At 45.3% G+C, this 15451-nt stretch overlaps 1 protein-coding gene across 2 annotated transcripts in view; it reads right to left on the bottom strand.

Annotated features, from left to right (window-relative positions):
• VPS16 (VPS16 core subunit of CORVET and HOPS complexes) overlaps positions 1–15451 on the bottom strand; it is a 508307-nt gene that overhangs the window by 383644 nt on the left and 109212 nt on the right. For both annotated transcript variants that reach the window (XM_077275596.1, XM_077275595.1), the window contains exon 5: positions 6893–7037. In XM_077275596.1, coding sequence (XP_077131711.1) covers positions 6893–7037 — 145 coding nt within the window. The remainder of the gene's footprint in view (positions 1–6892; positions 7038–15451) is intronic.

Here is a 15451-nt window from a genome sequence, read left to right as displayed (position 1 = left end):
CATACTCACCTCTCTTGCTTGCAGCTCCTCAGCGTCCCGTCCCGGCGTCTCTCCGCACTGACCGATCAGGCAGAGGGCGGCGCGCACACTATATGCGTCATTGCGCCCTCTGACCTGCACAGTCAGTGCGGAGAGACGCCGGGAAGATGGAGCGGCGCCCGGCGTGTGGAACGCGGACAGGTGAATATGTAATACTCACCTGCTCCCGGCGTCCCGCTCCTTCCTCCGGACAGCTGGTCTTCGGTGCCGCAGCCTCTTCCTCTATCAGCGGTCACCGTTACCGCTCATTAGAGAAATTAATATGCGGCTCCACCCCTATGGGAGTGGAGTCCATATTCATTTCTCTAATGAGCGGTCCCACGTGACCGCTGAACAGGGGAAGAGCTGCGGCACCCGGAGACCGTGGGACTGCAGGGACAGCGCCAGGAGCCCCGGAAGCAGGTAAGTATGCCTCAGCGCCCTCTCCCCCTCACCCGCCGACCCTGCCGCCGACCGTGACTCGAGTATAAGCAGAGAGGGGCATTTTCAGCCCAAAAATTTGGGCTGAAAATCTCGGCTTATACTCGAGTATATACGGTACTATTGCAGGTGCCTGGAAGTCTCCCTAAATTACCGCAGTCTTGATAGAAATTGTAGCTCTTTTGCATCATTGTTAGCAATAAACTTTCAAATATCTTCTTAGATTAAATCCACTTACCGTATATACTCGAGTATAAGCCGAGATTTTCAGCCCAAATTTTTGGGCTGAAAGTGCCCCTCTCGGCTTATACTCGAGTCACGGTCGGCGGGTGAGGGGGAGAGGGCGCTGAGGCATACTTACCTGCTTCCGGGGCTCCGGGCGCTCCCCCTGCCCATCCCACGGTCTCTGGGTGCCGCAGCTCTTCCCCTGTTCAGCGGTCACGTGGGACCGCTCATTAGAGAAATGAATATCGACTCCACTCCCATAGGGGCGGAGCCGCCTATTCATTTCTCTAATCAGCGGTAATGGTGACCGCTGACAGAGGAAGAGGCTGCGGCACCGAAGACCAGCTGTCCAGGGGAAGGAGCGGGACGCCGGGAGCAGGTAAGTATGTCATATTCACCTGTCCGCGTTCCACACGCCGGGCGCCGCCCTGTCTTCCCGGCGTCTCTCTGCACTGACTGTTCAGGTCAGAGGGCGCGATGACGCATATAGTGTGCGCGCCGCCCTCTGCCTGATCAGTCAGTGCAGAGAGACGCCGGGACGGGACGATGAGGAGCTGCAAGCAAGAGAGGTGAGTATGTGTTTTATTATTTTTATTGCAGCAGCAGCACAGCTTTCTATGGCACAGCTTTCTATGGCACATCTATGGGGCAATTATGAACGGTGCAGAGCACTATATGGCACAGCTATGGGGCCATAATGAACGGTGCAGAGCACTATATGGCACAGCTATGGGGCAATAATGAACGGTGCAGAGCACTATATGGCACAGCTATGGGGCAATTATGAACGGTGCAGAGCACTATATGGCACAGCTATGGGGCCATAATGAACGGTGCAGAGCACTATATGGCACAGCTATGGGGCAATAATGAACGGTGCAGAGCACTATATGGCACAGCTATGGGGCAAATATGAACGGTGCAGAGCACTATATGGCACAGCTATGGGGCAATAATGAACGGTGCAGAGCACTATATGGCACAGCTATGGGGCAATAATGAACGGTGCAGAGCACTATATGGCACAGCTATGGGGCAATTATGAACGGTGCAGAGCACTATATGGCACAGCTATGGGGCAATTATGAACGGTGCAGAGCACTATATGGCACAGCTATGGGGCAATAATGAACGGTGCAGAGCACTATATGGCATAGCTATGGGGCAATAATGAACGGTGCAGAGCACTATATGGCACAGCTATGGGGCAATAATGAACGGTGCAGAGCACTATATGGCACAGCTATGGGGCAATAATGAACGGTGCAGAGCACTATATGGCACAGCTTTCTATGTTACAGCTATGGGGCAATAATGAACGGTGCAGAGCACTATATGGCACAGCTTTCTATGGTACAGCTATGGGGCAATAATGAATGGTGCAGAGCACTATATGGCAAAGCTATGGGGCCATAATGAACGGTATGGAGCATCTATTTTTATTTTTGAAATTCACCGGTAGCTGCTGCATTTTCCACCCTAGGCTTATACTCGAGTCAATAAGTTTTCCCATTTTTTTGTGGCAAAATTAGGGGGGTCGGCTTATACTCGGGTCGGCTTATACTCGAGTATATACGGTATTTGAAAAGATTTGGTCCCCTTAGAGTATTTATATGTCTTCTGTGTATTGCATCTATGCGCCATAATTATATATACTCTGTTGCTGTTATTCCTTTCCTTGAAAGTCTGGTGATTTTTCCCTCCTATTTCTGGATACTTTGTGACTCCTCCTGTTCTTACACTTTTTTCTAGCTCAGGTTTTGGGCTCCTTTCTGGGAGCTCTTTGCACACCATTTAGCGAGACAGATTAATTTTGAACAACATCTGGTAAACTTACTAGTAAATAAATACGATCATCTACAGCTGAAACCAGAAGTTTACATACACTATATAATTAGACACATATGCATGTTTTTCTCAATATCTGACATGAAATCAGAATAAACCTTTCCCGTTTTAGGTGAATTCAGATTACCATAATTATTAGTATTTGCCAAATGCCAGAATAATGAGAGAAGAGAGAATGTTTTAGGGCATTTTTATTACTCACTGCAAAGTCAAAAGTTTACATACATTTCATTAGTATTTGGTACCATTGCCCTTAAAAAGAATGACAGGGATATCCTTCCACAAGCTTCTCACATTAGTTGCCCATTCATCCTGACAAAACTGGTGCAACTGATCCAGGTTTGTAGGTCACATTGCTCGCACCAGCCTTTTCAGCTTGATTGAGATCAAGGCTTTGTGATGGCCACTCCAAAACATTGACTTTCCTATCATTAAGCGACTTTGTTACCATTTTAGCAGTATGCTTCGGGTCATTGTCCATTTGGAAGACCCATTTCCGCCCAAGCTTTAACTTCCTGGCTGATGTCTTGAGATGTTGATTCAGTATTGCCACATAGTCTTCTTTTCTCATGATGCCATCTGTTTTGTGAAGTGCACCAATCCCTCCTGCAGCAAAACAACCCCACAACATAATGCTGCCAACCCTGTGTTTCACAGGGTGGTGTTCTTAGGCTTCCAAGCTTCTCCCTTTTCCTCCAAAAGTAACAATGGTTATTATGCCCAAAAAGTTCAATTTTAGTTTCATCAGACCACAGGACATGTCTCCAAACATTAAGGTCTGTGTTCCTGTGTGCATTTGCAAACACTAATCTGTATTTTTAATGTTTCTTTTGGAATAATGGCTTCTTCCTGGCAGAGTTGTCCTTCAGCCCATGTTAATATAGTACTCGTTTCACTGTGGATATTGACACAATCTTACCAGCTGCCGACAATATCTTCACAAGGTCTTTTGCTTTTGTCCTTGGGTTGATTTGCACATATCGGACCAAAGCACGTTCATCTCTGGGACACAGAACCCATCTGCTTCCTGAGCAGTATGATGGCTGGACATTCCCATCTTGTTTGTACTTGCATATAATTGTTTGTACAGATTAACTAGGCACCTTCTGGTTTCTTGAAATTGTACCCAAGGATGAGCCAGACTTGTGCAAGTCCACATTTCTCTTCCTGATATCTTGGCTGATTTCTTTAAACTTTCCCATGATGCTACACAAAGAAGCAGTGTGTTTCAGGTGTGCATTAAAATACATCCGCAGGTGGTTCTCTAAGTAACTCAGACGTTGCCAAAAAAAACCAAAAACACTATCTGAAGCCTCAAAAACACATGACCTCATCATATGGGCAGTCCAGAATAGTTTAAAGGCATTGTAATCTTAGTGTATGTAAACTTTTGGTTTTGCAATAAGAAATTAAAATGCCTTAAAACATTCTCGCTCTCTCTCTCATTATTCCGGCATTTGGCAAAGATTAATAATTATGGTAATCCTAACTGACCTAAAATAGGAAAGGTTTATCATGATTTCCTTAGGAAAACACGGCACTTCTGGAATTCTGGTGGTGCACAAGCAGGATAACCAAATCCGTCAACTGCGATATAGAAATACTTGGCACTCATTTGGGTGTATTCATTAACTTATTTATTGAATGAAGAAAGTCCAGAAAAATAAGACGTTTCGGTCAATACCAGACCTTCATCAGTCATCTGGATAGAGGAGATCTCAGTATTTCGACATCGCTGTATTCTGATTTCATATCAGATATTGAGAAAAACAAGCATATGTGTTTTTTATATAGTGTATTTAAACTTCTAGTTTCAACTGTACCTATATGTTTTTCAGTAAGGCTGTTATATTATTTGGGTCACAGAATCTCACCTCCTCTTCTTTTCTATTACGTTACGTTTAGTTTCTCAATGTCAACCAATGAACTGTATATATTTATTTTTACCTCTAATTTGCAATATCTTATTGAATTATACAGTTATATGTTGCGAATTTGATTGTTTTACTAAAAAATGTTGAAACAGGGGCCTTTCATACAGCCAAATCAGATCTCATGCATGCTTTGCACTGAGGAGAGGCAACACCACGAAAAAAATGTGTGTGCAAATAAAATTAAAGCAAAATGAGAATTTTATTCTAAGTCATATGGCAAGGCTTGCTTGATATTGACTTATAGGATTGCTATTTCCAGTAGGTGGCAATAGAGTTCAAGTTCTCTTCTTCTCTTAAAGGTAAGGTACCGCGTTTGTAGATCATTAAAGGGAACCTATCACCCCGTTTTTTAAAGATTAGATAAAAATAGTGTGAAATAGGGGCAGAGCTGGGCTTTACATTAGTGCCTCTTTGGTGCCTTTACACCCCCGTTAGGCTGCCGAAATACCTTAGTGAAGTGTCCGTTTTGTCCTGTCACTCAAGCTGGTCAGGTCGGATGGGCGTGGTCACAGCGCTGTTTGTCCCCCAGGATCCTGCTCATCATTACGTTGGTGGCGTAGTGGTGTGCGCATGTCCAGCAGATGAATCCACTGCCCAGGAGATGAATAACAGCGCGGTCTTCGCTATTCAGCCGTTTACCGGTGGGCGCGGCCATCTTTCCTGTGGCCGCGCCTGCGCAGATGGAGCGCTCTGCTGCCCGGGGTTTCAGGAAAATGGCCGCCACGATCTCCATCTGCGCACGCGCGGAATCCCGCGGCCATTTTCCTGAAGCCCCGGGAGCAGAGCGCTCCATCTGCGCAGGCGCGGCCACAGGAAAGATGGCCGCGCCCACCTGTAAACGGCTGAATAGCGAAGACCGCGCCGTTATTCATCTCCTGGGCAGTGGATTCATCTGCTGGACATGCGCACACCACTACGCCACCAACGTAATGATGAGCAGGATCCTGGGGGACAAACAGCGCTGTGACCACGCCCATCCGACCTGACCAGCTTGAGTGACAGGACAAAACGGACACTTCACTAAGGTATTTCGGCAGCCTAACGGGGGTGTAAAGGCACCAAAGAGGCACTAATGTAAAGCCCAGCTCTGCCCCTATTTCACACTATTTTTATCTAATCTTTAAAAAACGGGGTGATAGGTTCCCTTTAATAAATCACTGTAATGTAGCATAACATGCTGCTATAACCAAGTTTTAAATGCATGTGAAACAGATTTCGTGTGTTATATGAGTTTAAAGAAGGAACTGGGGGCTGATATCTTGGTTTCACAGCAGTTCACGACACTAACAGTGTCATTTTACGGCACCCCATGGACATAGAAGATAATAGACCGCCGCGGACCCTATCTATAACATTGTGGCTGCTTTAGCAGTGAGCTGGGCACGCCTCTGTGGGCTGCACAACTCACTGCTGTAGGTGTGACTAGCCGCCATTTTATTATAGCCCAGTGCTATCTGCCGAGCTCCACTTACTCTCTATCACAGGAGAAATGTGCACTGCTCCTCTGTGCTCCAGGCACTGGGCAGACATCCTCTGCCCCTCACAGGCTGCCCTGTGTGCTTCTCCTGCTGTGTCTCCGCCTCCCCCCTCACACACAGTCCCTGTGATCCCTGGTAAGCTGCATTCACAGCCTGCAGAGAGAGGTGACACCTGACACCTGTTTCTGCCATACAATGTATCTCTCTCCTCCCTCCACAATGCCTGGCCATTCACTGCAGACCTGGAGCTCCTTCTTATCTTACTGAGGGATGAGTCACAGACAGCTCTGCACAGACAATGCTGCTCCATACACACCACATAAACTATGTAACTGTGTTTCTGATGCAGTAACTGCTGGTGATAGCAGATCACAGAGCAGTCACCCACAAAATGGCTCTGCCCTGTGATGCTGCTCTTCATTCTGCCCCAGAGATACTAGACCACCCAAAAGGGGAGGGAAATGGTGATGTCAGCAGTTACTGCCCCAATTTTCCAGCTAACAGTAAAGCTGGTAAGTCTTACTATAGCTGCTTGAGGTCTAAAACGGAAAATGCTCCCCCTAGTGGTCAATATATATATTTGTAAGAAAATATATAATATTTTTCATATAGAAATGTTTGCAAACAGTGCAAACATTGCATTAATACATTTCATTTACTATTTTAAGCTTAATTTCACAAAAAAACAAACTACAAAAAAACTGGTGGCACCTTCCCTTTAAGAGACAATTTCCCCACTTAACTTCACAGAGCAGCATGGCCTATCAGTCTCCTTACACTGGAATGCCACTCTCCATGAGGAGAGACATTATCCATTAGACCCCAAAAAGGAACATAGAAACACCAATTAGATGTTGGCCTTGCTTTGCACTGCTGCAAGACTACAGTGCTAACAATATTTTAAAAGTAGTACATTAAATGCCTGAAGTAAGCTATAAAGTGCATTACCTTGTGTATCTGGCATTCTGCGTAATTTTACTTCTTCAATATTTGAAGCAATGGTGAACTTAAGCGCTCCAGTTAAAATTGCAATGCCAGTTCTGTATTCGGAATGAAATACCTGAGCTTCCTGAACTTGGTTTTGCTTAACTTCCTAAAAAAAAAAGATGATCCAAAAAAGGTTAAATTAACAATTACATTACAATGCAAATATTGCATACATAAAATACAATCTTATAATAAAGATATTGTTTTCTCTTCTAAGTCTTTTACTGCTGTGGTCATGAGTGTAGATGGCACATAGTCGCTGCAGCCAAACGAAGATCTGCAGGAGAAACACTGGAACAGAGATGCTTTAACAAGTATTTCTTATATTAAAGAATTTCTGCATTTAATTTTAATCTGATTGATTGAAGGTGTTAATATATTTGGAAATGTACCAATCATTAAAAAAAAAAAAAAAATCATTACAGTCGTGCACATCTACATTTCAGATATTTCTGACGCGTTTTGAATCTTCTTGTGGTATTTCAACATAGCGTAACAAGTGGTGTATGATATAGAACCAAAAAGAAGCATAACCAGAAGGAAATCTACTCCTCTAGCATGCTGAGTTTAACTACCGTATTTTTCTGACTATAAGACGCACTTTTTTTCCTCCAAATTTGGGAGGAAAGTGTGGGTGCGTCTTATAGTACGGATATAGCATGTGGGGAGGGGGGTAGCAGCGAGTAGAATCACAATGATATCCCACTTCAGGATGTCCCCGCTGCCGGAATCAGCTGCTGGGGAAACCACATGGCCCCGCTGATTAAGTGCAGTGAATATTCATTAGAGGCTCCCGCCCACCGATCAGCTGAGCGGGGAGCAGCAAATGAATACTGCACTTAAGCAGCGACACACAGTTTCCCCAGCACTGATTCTGGGGAGAATCTGTGTGTCCGGGGGAGGAGGCAGCAGCAGCAGGGGCCAGGAGATCGCTGCATACCTACCTGTGCTGGACGCTGAGCTGTCTGTGGTGCACAAGGAGGACCTGTGTGATGTCAGAAGTGGGCGGGCTGGAGCATCACATGGCAGTTCAGAGCCCTCCCTCTTCTGACATCATCATAGGTCCTTCAGACTCCCACCTAGAATCTGCAGCTTCCTCTTATGTCCTGCGCGTGCGCTGTGGAAAGGCAACAAGAGAGAGGGCTCTGTGTGTGCAGCCATGGGATGCTCCAGCTTTTACCTCACCACAGGCAGGCTCCCACAATTAAGAGGTTAGTCTTTACAAAACACAATAAAGCACTCTGCCACTCCTTTGGTGAACTATAACTCCCAGCATGTCATAGGATCTGCAGGACATGCTGGGAGTTATAGTTCTCCCATGGGATTTTAAAGCAGCACTCCAGTGTTATTTTGCAGTGCTGGAGTGGTGCTTTCACTATAAGCCCTGTGCCCCCATTCTTATACTCACCCTCCAGTGTCTTCATATAGTATACAGACACCACACTGGTCCCGCAGCTTCCAACATAATAACATACTACTATATATAATAACACCACATATAATAGTATGTTATTTATGTTATTAAATATTTTACCACATTTTTTTTGCTTCAAATATTTTTTTCCCTGTTTTCCACCTCTAAAACCTGGGTGCGCCTTATAGTCCGGTGCGTCCTATAGTCCGAAAAATACGGTATATAGAGCAGCCTCCTAGGAAAACCGAAAGCAAGGCAGCCTATATACATTAAATCGGTACAATAATTTAGATGGCTATGTGCTCTGGTCTCCATGTTCAGGAACCAAAAAGCCTCCCTCAATTCAAGTGGCTGCATCTAAATTTCACCCTCTTTGGTTTATTTGACACATTCCATACATTGTATTAAGCATCAACCTTCATAAGTTTCATAAAAGTGCTTAGATATACTGCATAAGCAGTGTTTTACAGTGAATAATTTAGGTAATGCATAAGCTAAATGTTCTGCTATTCTAGCTCTTAGGGTATGTGCACAAGTTGTGGATTTGGCTGCGGATCCGCAGCGGATTTGGCCCTGCGGATCTGCAGCAGTTTTCCATGCGGTGTACAGTACTATGTTATCCTATGGAAAACCAAATCCGCTGTTAACATGCTGCGGAAAATTCCGGCAGAAACGCAGCAGTTTATTTTCCGCAGAATGTAAATTCTTTGTGCGGAATCCGCAGCGTTTTTACACCTATTCCATTATAGGAATCCGCAGGTGTAAAAACACAGGCGATATCTGCAGAAAATCTGCACAAAATCCGCAGGTCATTTTACCTGTGGATTCTGCAGAATCCGCGTGGAAAAATCTGCAATGGAATTCGCAACATGTGCACATACCCTAAAAGGGAACCGGTCACGTCCAAAAACAAAACACTATTTACCTATTAATACAGGATTAATCTGCAGGTAAATAGAATTAAAATAGCATAGCTGCAGCATGTTGACAACACGCTCTGCAGCATGTGTGTACAGACCAGGGTGCCAGTCAAAGAGCTGGGGAGTGATTACAGCATGCTCATATTATAGCGAGTGGTGACTGTACTCACTCCTTGCACCAGACTTCTGACTGAAAGCAAGCGGCTACAAAGAGGATATAGGTTGTCCCTATTCATTCTGCGTGCCAAAGATCGCAGTAAGGCTTGGCTCACATTTATACTGCTCTCTGCGCTGAGTGCATACACCGGGGATCCGGGTAAATCTCTGAAATACATGATTCAGACTAAATCCCCAGAGGAAGATTCCCTATAATGAAGCAGATGGATACACTGAACACAATCAGACCTGTGATTTGGCGGCGGCCGTCTTTTTACGCATGCATTAAAACTTTAGTTGACCACAGTTTTGTGCACCTCTGAAAAGAAGTACCGTATTTTTCGGACTATAGGACGCACTGGACTATAAGGCGCACCCAGGTTTTAGAGGTGGAAAATAGGGAAAAAAATATTTGAAGCAAAAAAAATGTGGTAAAATATTTAATAGGTATCAAGGAAGAAAAGAGAAAATGCGGCACTCACCCTGATGAATTGCAAATTAAAGTCCTTTATTCATCATAACTTGACAACGGACATAGCAAGGAGAGGTGGCTGGGAGAGATCAGCGGTGCGGGGAAAGAGAACAGGACTACGATCGTTTCGCGCTTGTGCGCTTCCACGGGTCCAGGTCTTTTCTTCCTTGATATCCATTCACTGCTTTTTTTTGCTGAGCACCACCCTAACATTGCTGACTATACACGTGCTATAGGAGTCTTGCAGTGGAATCCTCGGGCTGCGAGTACACCACCCGCTACGTGATACCTAGTGCCGTTCATGCTTTACACTGTTTAAAATATTTAATAACATAAATAACATACTATTATATGTGGTGTTATTATATATAATAGTACGTTATTATGTTGGAAGCTGCGGGACCAGTGTGGTGTCTGTATACTATATGAAGACACTGGAGGGTGAGTATAAGAATGGGGGCACAGGGCTTATAGTGAAAGCACCACTCCAGCACTGCAAAATAACACTGGAGTGCTGCTTTAAAATCCCATGGGAGAACTATAACTCCCAGCATGTCCTGCAGATCCTATGACATGCTGGGAGTTATAGTTCACCAAAGGAGTGGCAGAGTGCTTTATTGTGTTTTGTAAAGACTAACCTCTTAATTGTGGGAGCCTGCCTGTGGTGAGGTAAAAGCTGGAGCATCCCATGGCTGCTGCACACAGAGCCCTCTCTCTTGTTGCCTTTCCACAGCGCACGCGCAGGACATAAGAGGAAGCTGCAGATTCTAGGTGGGAGTCTGAAGGACCTATGATGATGTCAGAAGAGGGAGGGCTCTGAGCTGCCATGTGATGCTCCAGCCCGCCCACTTCTGACATCACACAGGTCCTCCTTGTGCACCACAGACAGCTCAGCGTCCAGCACAGGCAGGTATGCAGCGATCTCCTGGCCCCTGCTGCTGCTGCCTCCTCCCCTGGACACAGATTCTCCCCAGAATCAGTGCTGGGAAAACTGTGTGTCCCTGCTTAAGTGCAGTATTCATTTGCTGCTCCCCTGGGAGTTGGTATGCCCTCCAATACGTAGCATGATAAAGACTCATGACAAGCCCCTATATGCGGATGTATGTTGTCTACAACTTGCGTAATGCTCCCCTGGCAGAGCAGAGTCAATGGCCTGGACGCTTAAGGGTCTCGCTAGTGTCCTACTCATCAGGCCATGGGTCTGGACAATATGAGCATCCACCAAATTGACTCCTGCTACACTGTTCACAAGCACCGAAATATTCTCAGTTATCCCACCAATAACCACCTCAGCAGGTAAGGTACACCGAGACAAAAAATGGAGGAAATACACACCCTGGTCGCCTCCCTCCACACTACCAGGGGGACGCAGCTCTTTAGATGGTGCAGGTACTTTGGCACGCGCTGGGCAGCCATTGATAAAATGACCGGTCTGCCCACAGAAAAATCATGCCCCCACTCCACGGCGAACCACAGGCAACCCCGTTTGGGAACCAACTCCTCTCACCTGCATGGGTTCGTCAGCCTGCTCAGGTGTCCCCACCTCCCTAGCAAGGACTGCAGGGGGCACATTTGGTGTATGCCTCTCCCTGAAGCGTCTATCCACCCGGATGGCAAGGGACATGGCGGACTCCAACAACCTGGGGACGGCGTACTGCACCAGAGTATCTTTAAACCTAGGGGACAGACCCTGCACAAAATGGCTCCTAAGGGCAGGGTCATTCCACTGTGTGTCTGTGGCCCACCTCCTGAACTCTGAACAGTACTCCTCAGCCAGCCAGCCCCCCTGCTTGATCTTATGGAGTCGGGATTCCGCCAGGGAGACGACATCAGGATCACCATACACCACAGCTGTAAAAAATTCGTCCAGCGACCATAGGGATGGTGAACCAGTCAGCAGGGAGAAAGCCTAGGATTGGGGATCACCCTTAAGAAGGGAAACGATGATTCCCACCCATTGCTCCTCACTCCCTGAAGAACGAGGGCGGAGCCTGAAGTATAGCTTGCAGGCTTCCTTAAAAGACAAAAATGTATCTCTCCCTCCAGAGAACCTGTCAGGGAGAGATATCTTGGGTTCTGGTTGAGCCTGTACCTGAGCCAAAGCCCAGAACCCCAACAATTGCTGCAGCTGTTGCACCACCTAACCACGCAGTACCTTATACTCCTCGGTGAGGGTCTGAAGCAATTGGGCAAAGGCCTGCATTTGAGCCATGGCTCACCAGAAAAAAAACGGGACGTTTGGTTATAATGTCACGAAGTGACTGTCCAAGCGTGACACGACCCAACGGGTGGGCAGTCACAAAAAGACAAAACTCACAAGGGAACACCAAGGACACAATAACAACGGTGGGCCCTGCGATGGGGAACGTGGAAATGGACACCTCCTGCACTCTCCTAAGGATGTGCCCTAATCTTCCTGACGTCCCTATACAGGTTCTTTCAACCTGACACCGAGCAGGATACTTTAGCCCTCGCTCGCCCTGCACCTATCACTGGGTAGGGAATTGTCTAGTAAGAACACTGGTCCCACCGCTGCACTAATAAAACACAAAGGGAAAGTTTAGACAAACAAGGTATAAGCAAACAACACTAAGGCCATGTTCACACTTTGCGGTTTTTACCGCGGAACCGCCGCGATTTTGATGCTGCGGGTCCGCAGCAGTTTCCATTGCGTTTACATTTACATGTAAACCCTATGGAAACCGCAAACCGCTGTGCACATGCTGAGGGAAAAACCGCGCAGAAACGCAGCGGTTTACAACCCGCAGCATGTCACTTCTTTGTGCAGAATCGCTGTGATTCTGCACCCATAGGAATGCATTGAACCGCTTACTTCCCGCATGGGGCTTCTCAAGGAGAAGTCATTATTATGGGGGACTTCAACTACCCTGAAATAGATTGGGGAACAGAAACCTGCAGTTCCAGCAAAGGTAATCGGTTTTTGACAACTATGAGAGACATTACCTTTCACAACTGGTTCAGGACCCAACAAGGAGGGGGGCACTGCTAGACCTAATATTGACCAACAGGCCAGACCGCATATCAAATATAAGGGTTGGGGGTCACTTGGGGAATAGTGATCACAAAATAATAAATTTTCATGTAACCTTTAATAAGATGGGTAGTAAGGGGGTGACAAGGACACTAAACTTCAGGAGGGCAAATTTCCAACGGATGAGAGAGGATCTTGGTGCAATTAACTGGGACGATATCCTGAGACACAAAAATACACAAAGAAAATGGGAGACGTTTATTAGCATCCTGGATAGGACCTGTGCACAGTATATACCGTATGGGAATAAACATACTAGAAATAGGAGGAAACCAATATGGCTAAATAGAGCTGTAAGGGGCGCAATAAGGGACAAAAAGAAAGCATTTAGAGAATTAAAGGAAGTAGGTAGTGAGGAGGCATTAAATAAATACAGAAAATTAAATAAATTCTGTAAAAAGCAAATCAAGGCAGCAAAGATTGAGACAGAGAGACTCATTGCCAGAGAGAGTAAAAATAATCCCAACATATTCTTTAACTATATAAATAGTAAGAAACTAAAAAATGACAGTGTTGGCCCCCTTAAAAATAATCTGGGGGAAATGGTGGATGAGGATGAGGAAAAAGCCAATATGCTAAATGACTTTTTTTCATCAGTATTTACAAAAGAAAATCCCATGGCAGACAAAATGACTAGTGATAAAAATTCCCCATTAAATGTCACCTGCTTAACCCAGCAGGAAGTACAGCGGCGTCTAAAAATAACTAAAATTGACAAATCTCCGGGCCCGGATGGGATACACCCCCGAGTACTGCAGGAACTAAGTACAGTCATTGATAGACCATTATTTTTAATCTTTAAAGACTCCATAATAACAGGGTCTGTACCACAGGACTGGCGTATAGCAAATGTGGTGCCAATATTCAAAAAAGGGGCAAAAACTGAACTCGGTAATTATAGGCCAGTAAGCTTAACCTCTACTGTGGGTAAAATCCTGGAGGGCATTCTAAGGGATACTATACTGGAGTATCTGAAGAGGAATAACCTTATGACCCAGTATCAGCACGGGTTTACTAGGGACCGTTCATGTCAGACTAATTTGATCAGCTTCTATGAAGAGGTAAGTTCCGGACTGGACCAAGGGAACCCAGTGGACGTAGTGTATATGGACTTTTCCAAAGCTTTTGATACGGTGCCACACAAAAGGTTGTTACATAAAATGAGAGTAATGGGGATAGGGGAAAATATGTGTAAGTGGGTTGAGAGCTGGCTCAGGCATAGGAAACAAAGGGTGGTTATTAATGGAGCACACTCGGACTGGGGTACCACAGGGGTCAGTATTGGGCCCTCTTCTTTTTAACATATTTATTAATGACCTTGTAGGGGGAATTCAGAGTAGAATTTCAATATTTGCAGATGACACTAAACTCTGCAGGGTAATCAATACAGGGGAGGACAATTTTATATTACAGGATGATTTATGTAAACTAGAAGCTTGGGCTGATAAATGGCAAATGAGCTTTAATGGGGATAAATGTAAGGTCATGCACTTGGGTAGAAGTAATAAGATGTATAACTATGTGCTTAATTCTAAAACTCTGGGCAAAACCGTCAATGAAAAACACCTGGGTATATGGGTGGATGACAAACTCATATTCAGTGGCCAGTGTCAGGCAGCTGCTACAAAGGCAAATAAAATAATGGGATGTATTAAAAGAGGCGTATAATGCTCATGAGGAGAACATAATTTTACCTCTATACAAGTCACTAGTTCGACCACACTTAGAATACTGTGCACAGTTCTGGTCTCCGGTGTATAAAAAAGACATAGCTGAACTGGAGCGGGTGCAGAGAAGAGCGACCAAGGTTATTAGAGGACTGGGGGGTCTGCAATACCAAGATAGGTTATTACACTTGGGGCTATTTAGTTTGGAAAAACGAAGACTAAGGGGTGATCTTATGTTAATGTATAAATATATGAGGGGACAGTACAAAGACCTTTCTGATGATCTTTTTAATCATAGACCCGAGACAGGGACAAGGGGGCATCCTCTACGTCTGGAGGAAAGAAGGTTTAAGCATAATAACAGACGCGGATTCTTTACTGTAAGAGCAGTGAGACTATGGAACTCTCTGCCGTATGATGTTGTAATGAGTGATTCATTAATTTAATTTAAGAGGGGACTGGATACCTTTCTGGAAAAGTATAATGTTACAGGGTATATACACTAGATTCCTTGATAAGGCGTTGATCCAGGGAACTAGTCTGACTGCCGTATGTGGAGTCGGGAAGGAATTTTTTTCCCCATGGTGGAGTTACTCTTTGCCACATGGGTTTTTTTTGCCTTCCTCTGGATCAACATGTTAGGGCATGTTAGGTTAGGCTATGGGTTGAACTAGATGGACTTACAGTCTTCCTTCAACCTTAATAACTATGTAACTATGTAACTATGTAACCAGAAGGACCTGTATAACCAACAGTCAGCTGATGCATCAGGTGACCTTATGAAGGATGGTGGGAGTGGTCACCACCAACATCAGCTGACCCAGCAGCAATGCCACCGG

This window comes from Ranitomeya variabilis, chromosome 7 (assembly GCF_051348905.1).
Source record: "Ranitomeya variabilis isolate aRanVar5 chromosome 7, aRanVar5.hap1, whole genome shotgun sequence".
Classification (NCBI taxonomy): Eukaryota; Metazoa; Chordata; class Amphibia; order Anura; family Dendrobatidae; genus Ranitomeya; species Ranitomeya variabilis.
Note: the sequence above shows the minus strand (reverse complement) of the source record. Positions and strands in the feature narration are given on the sequence as shown.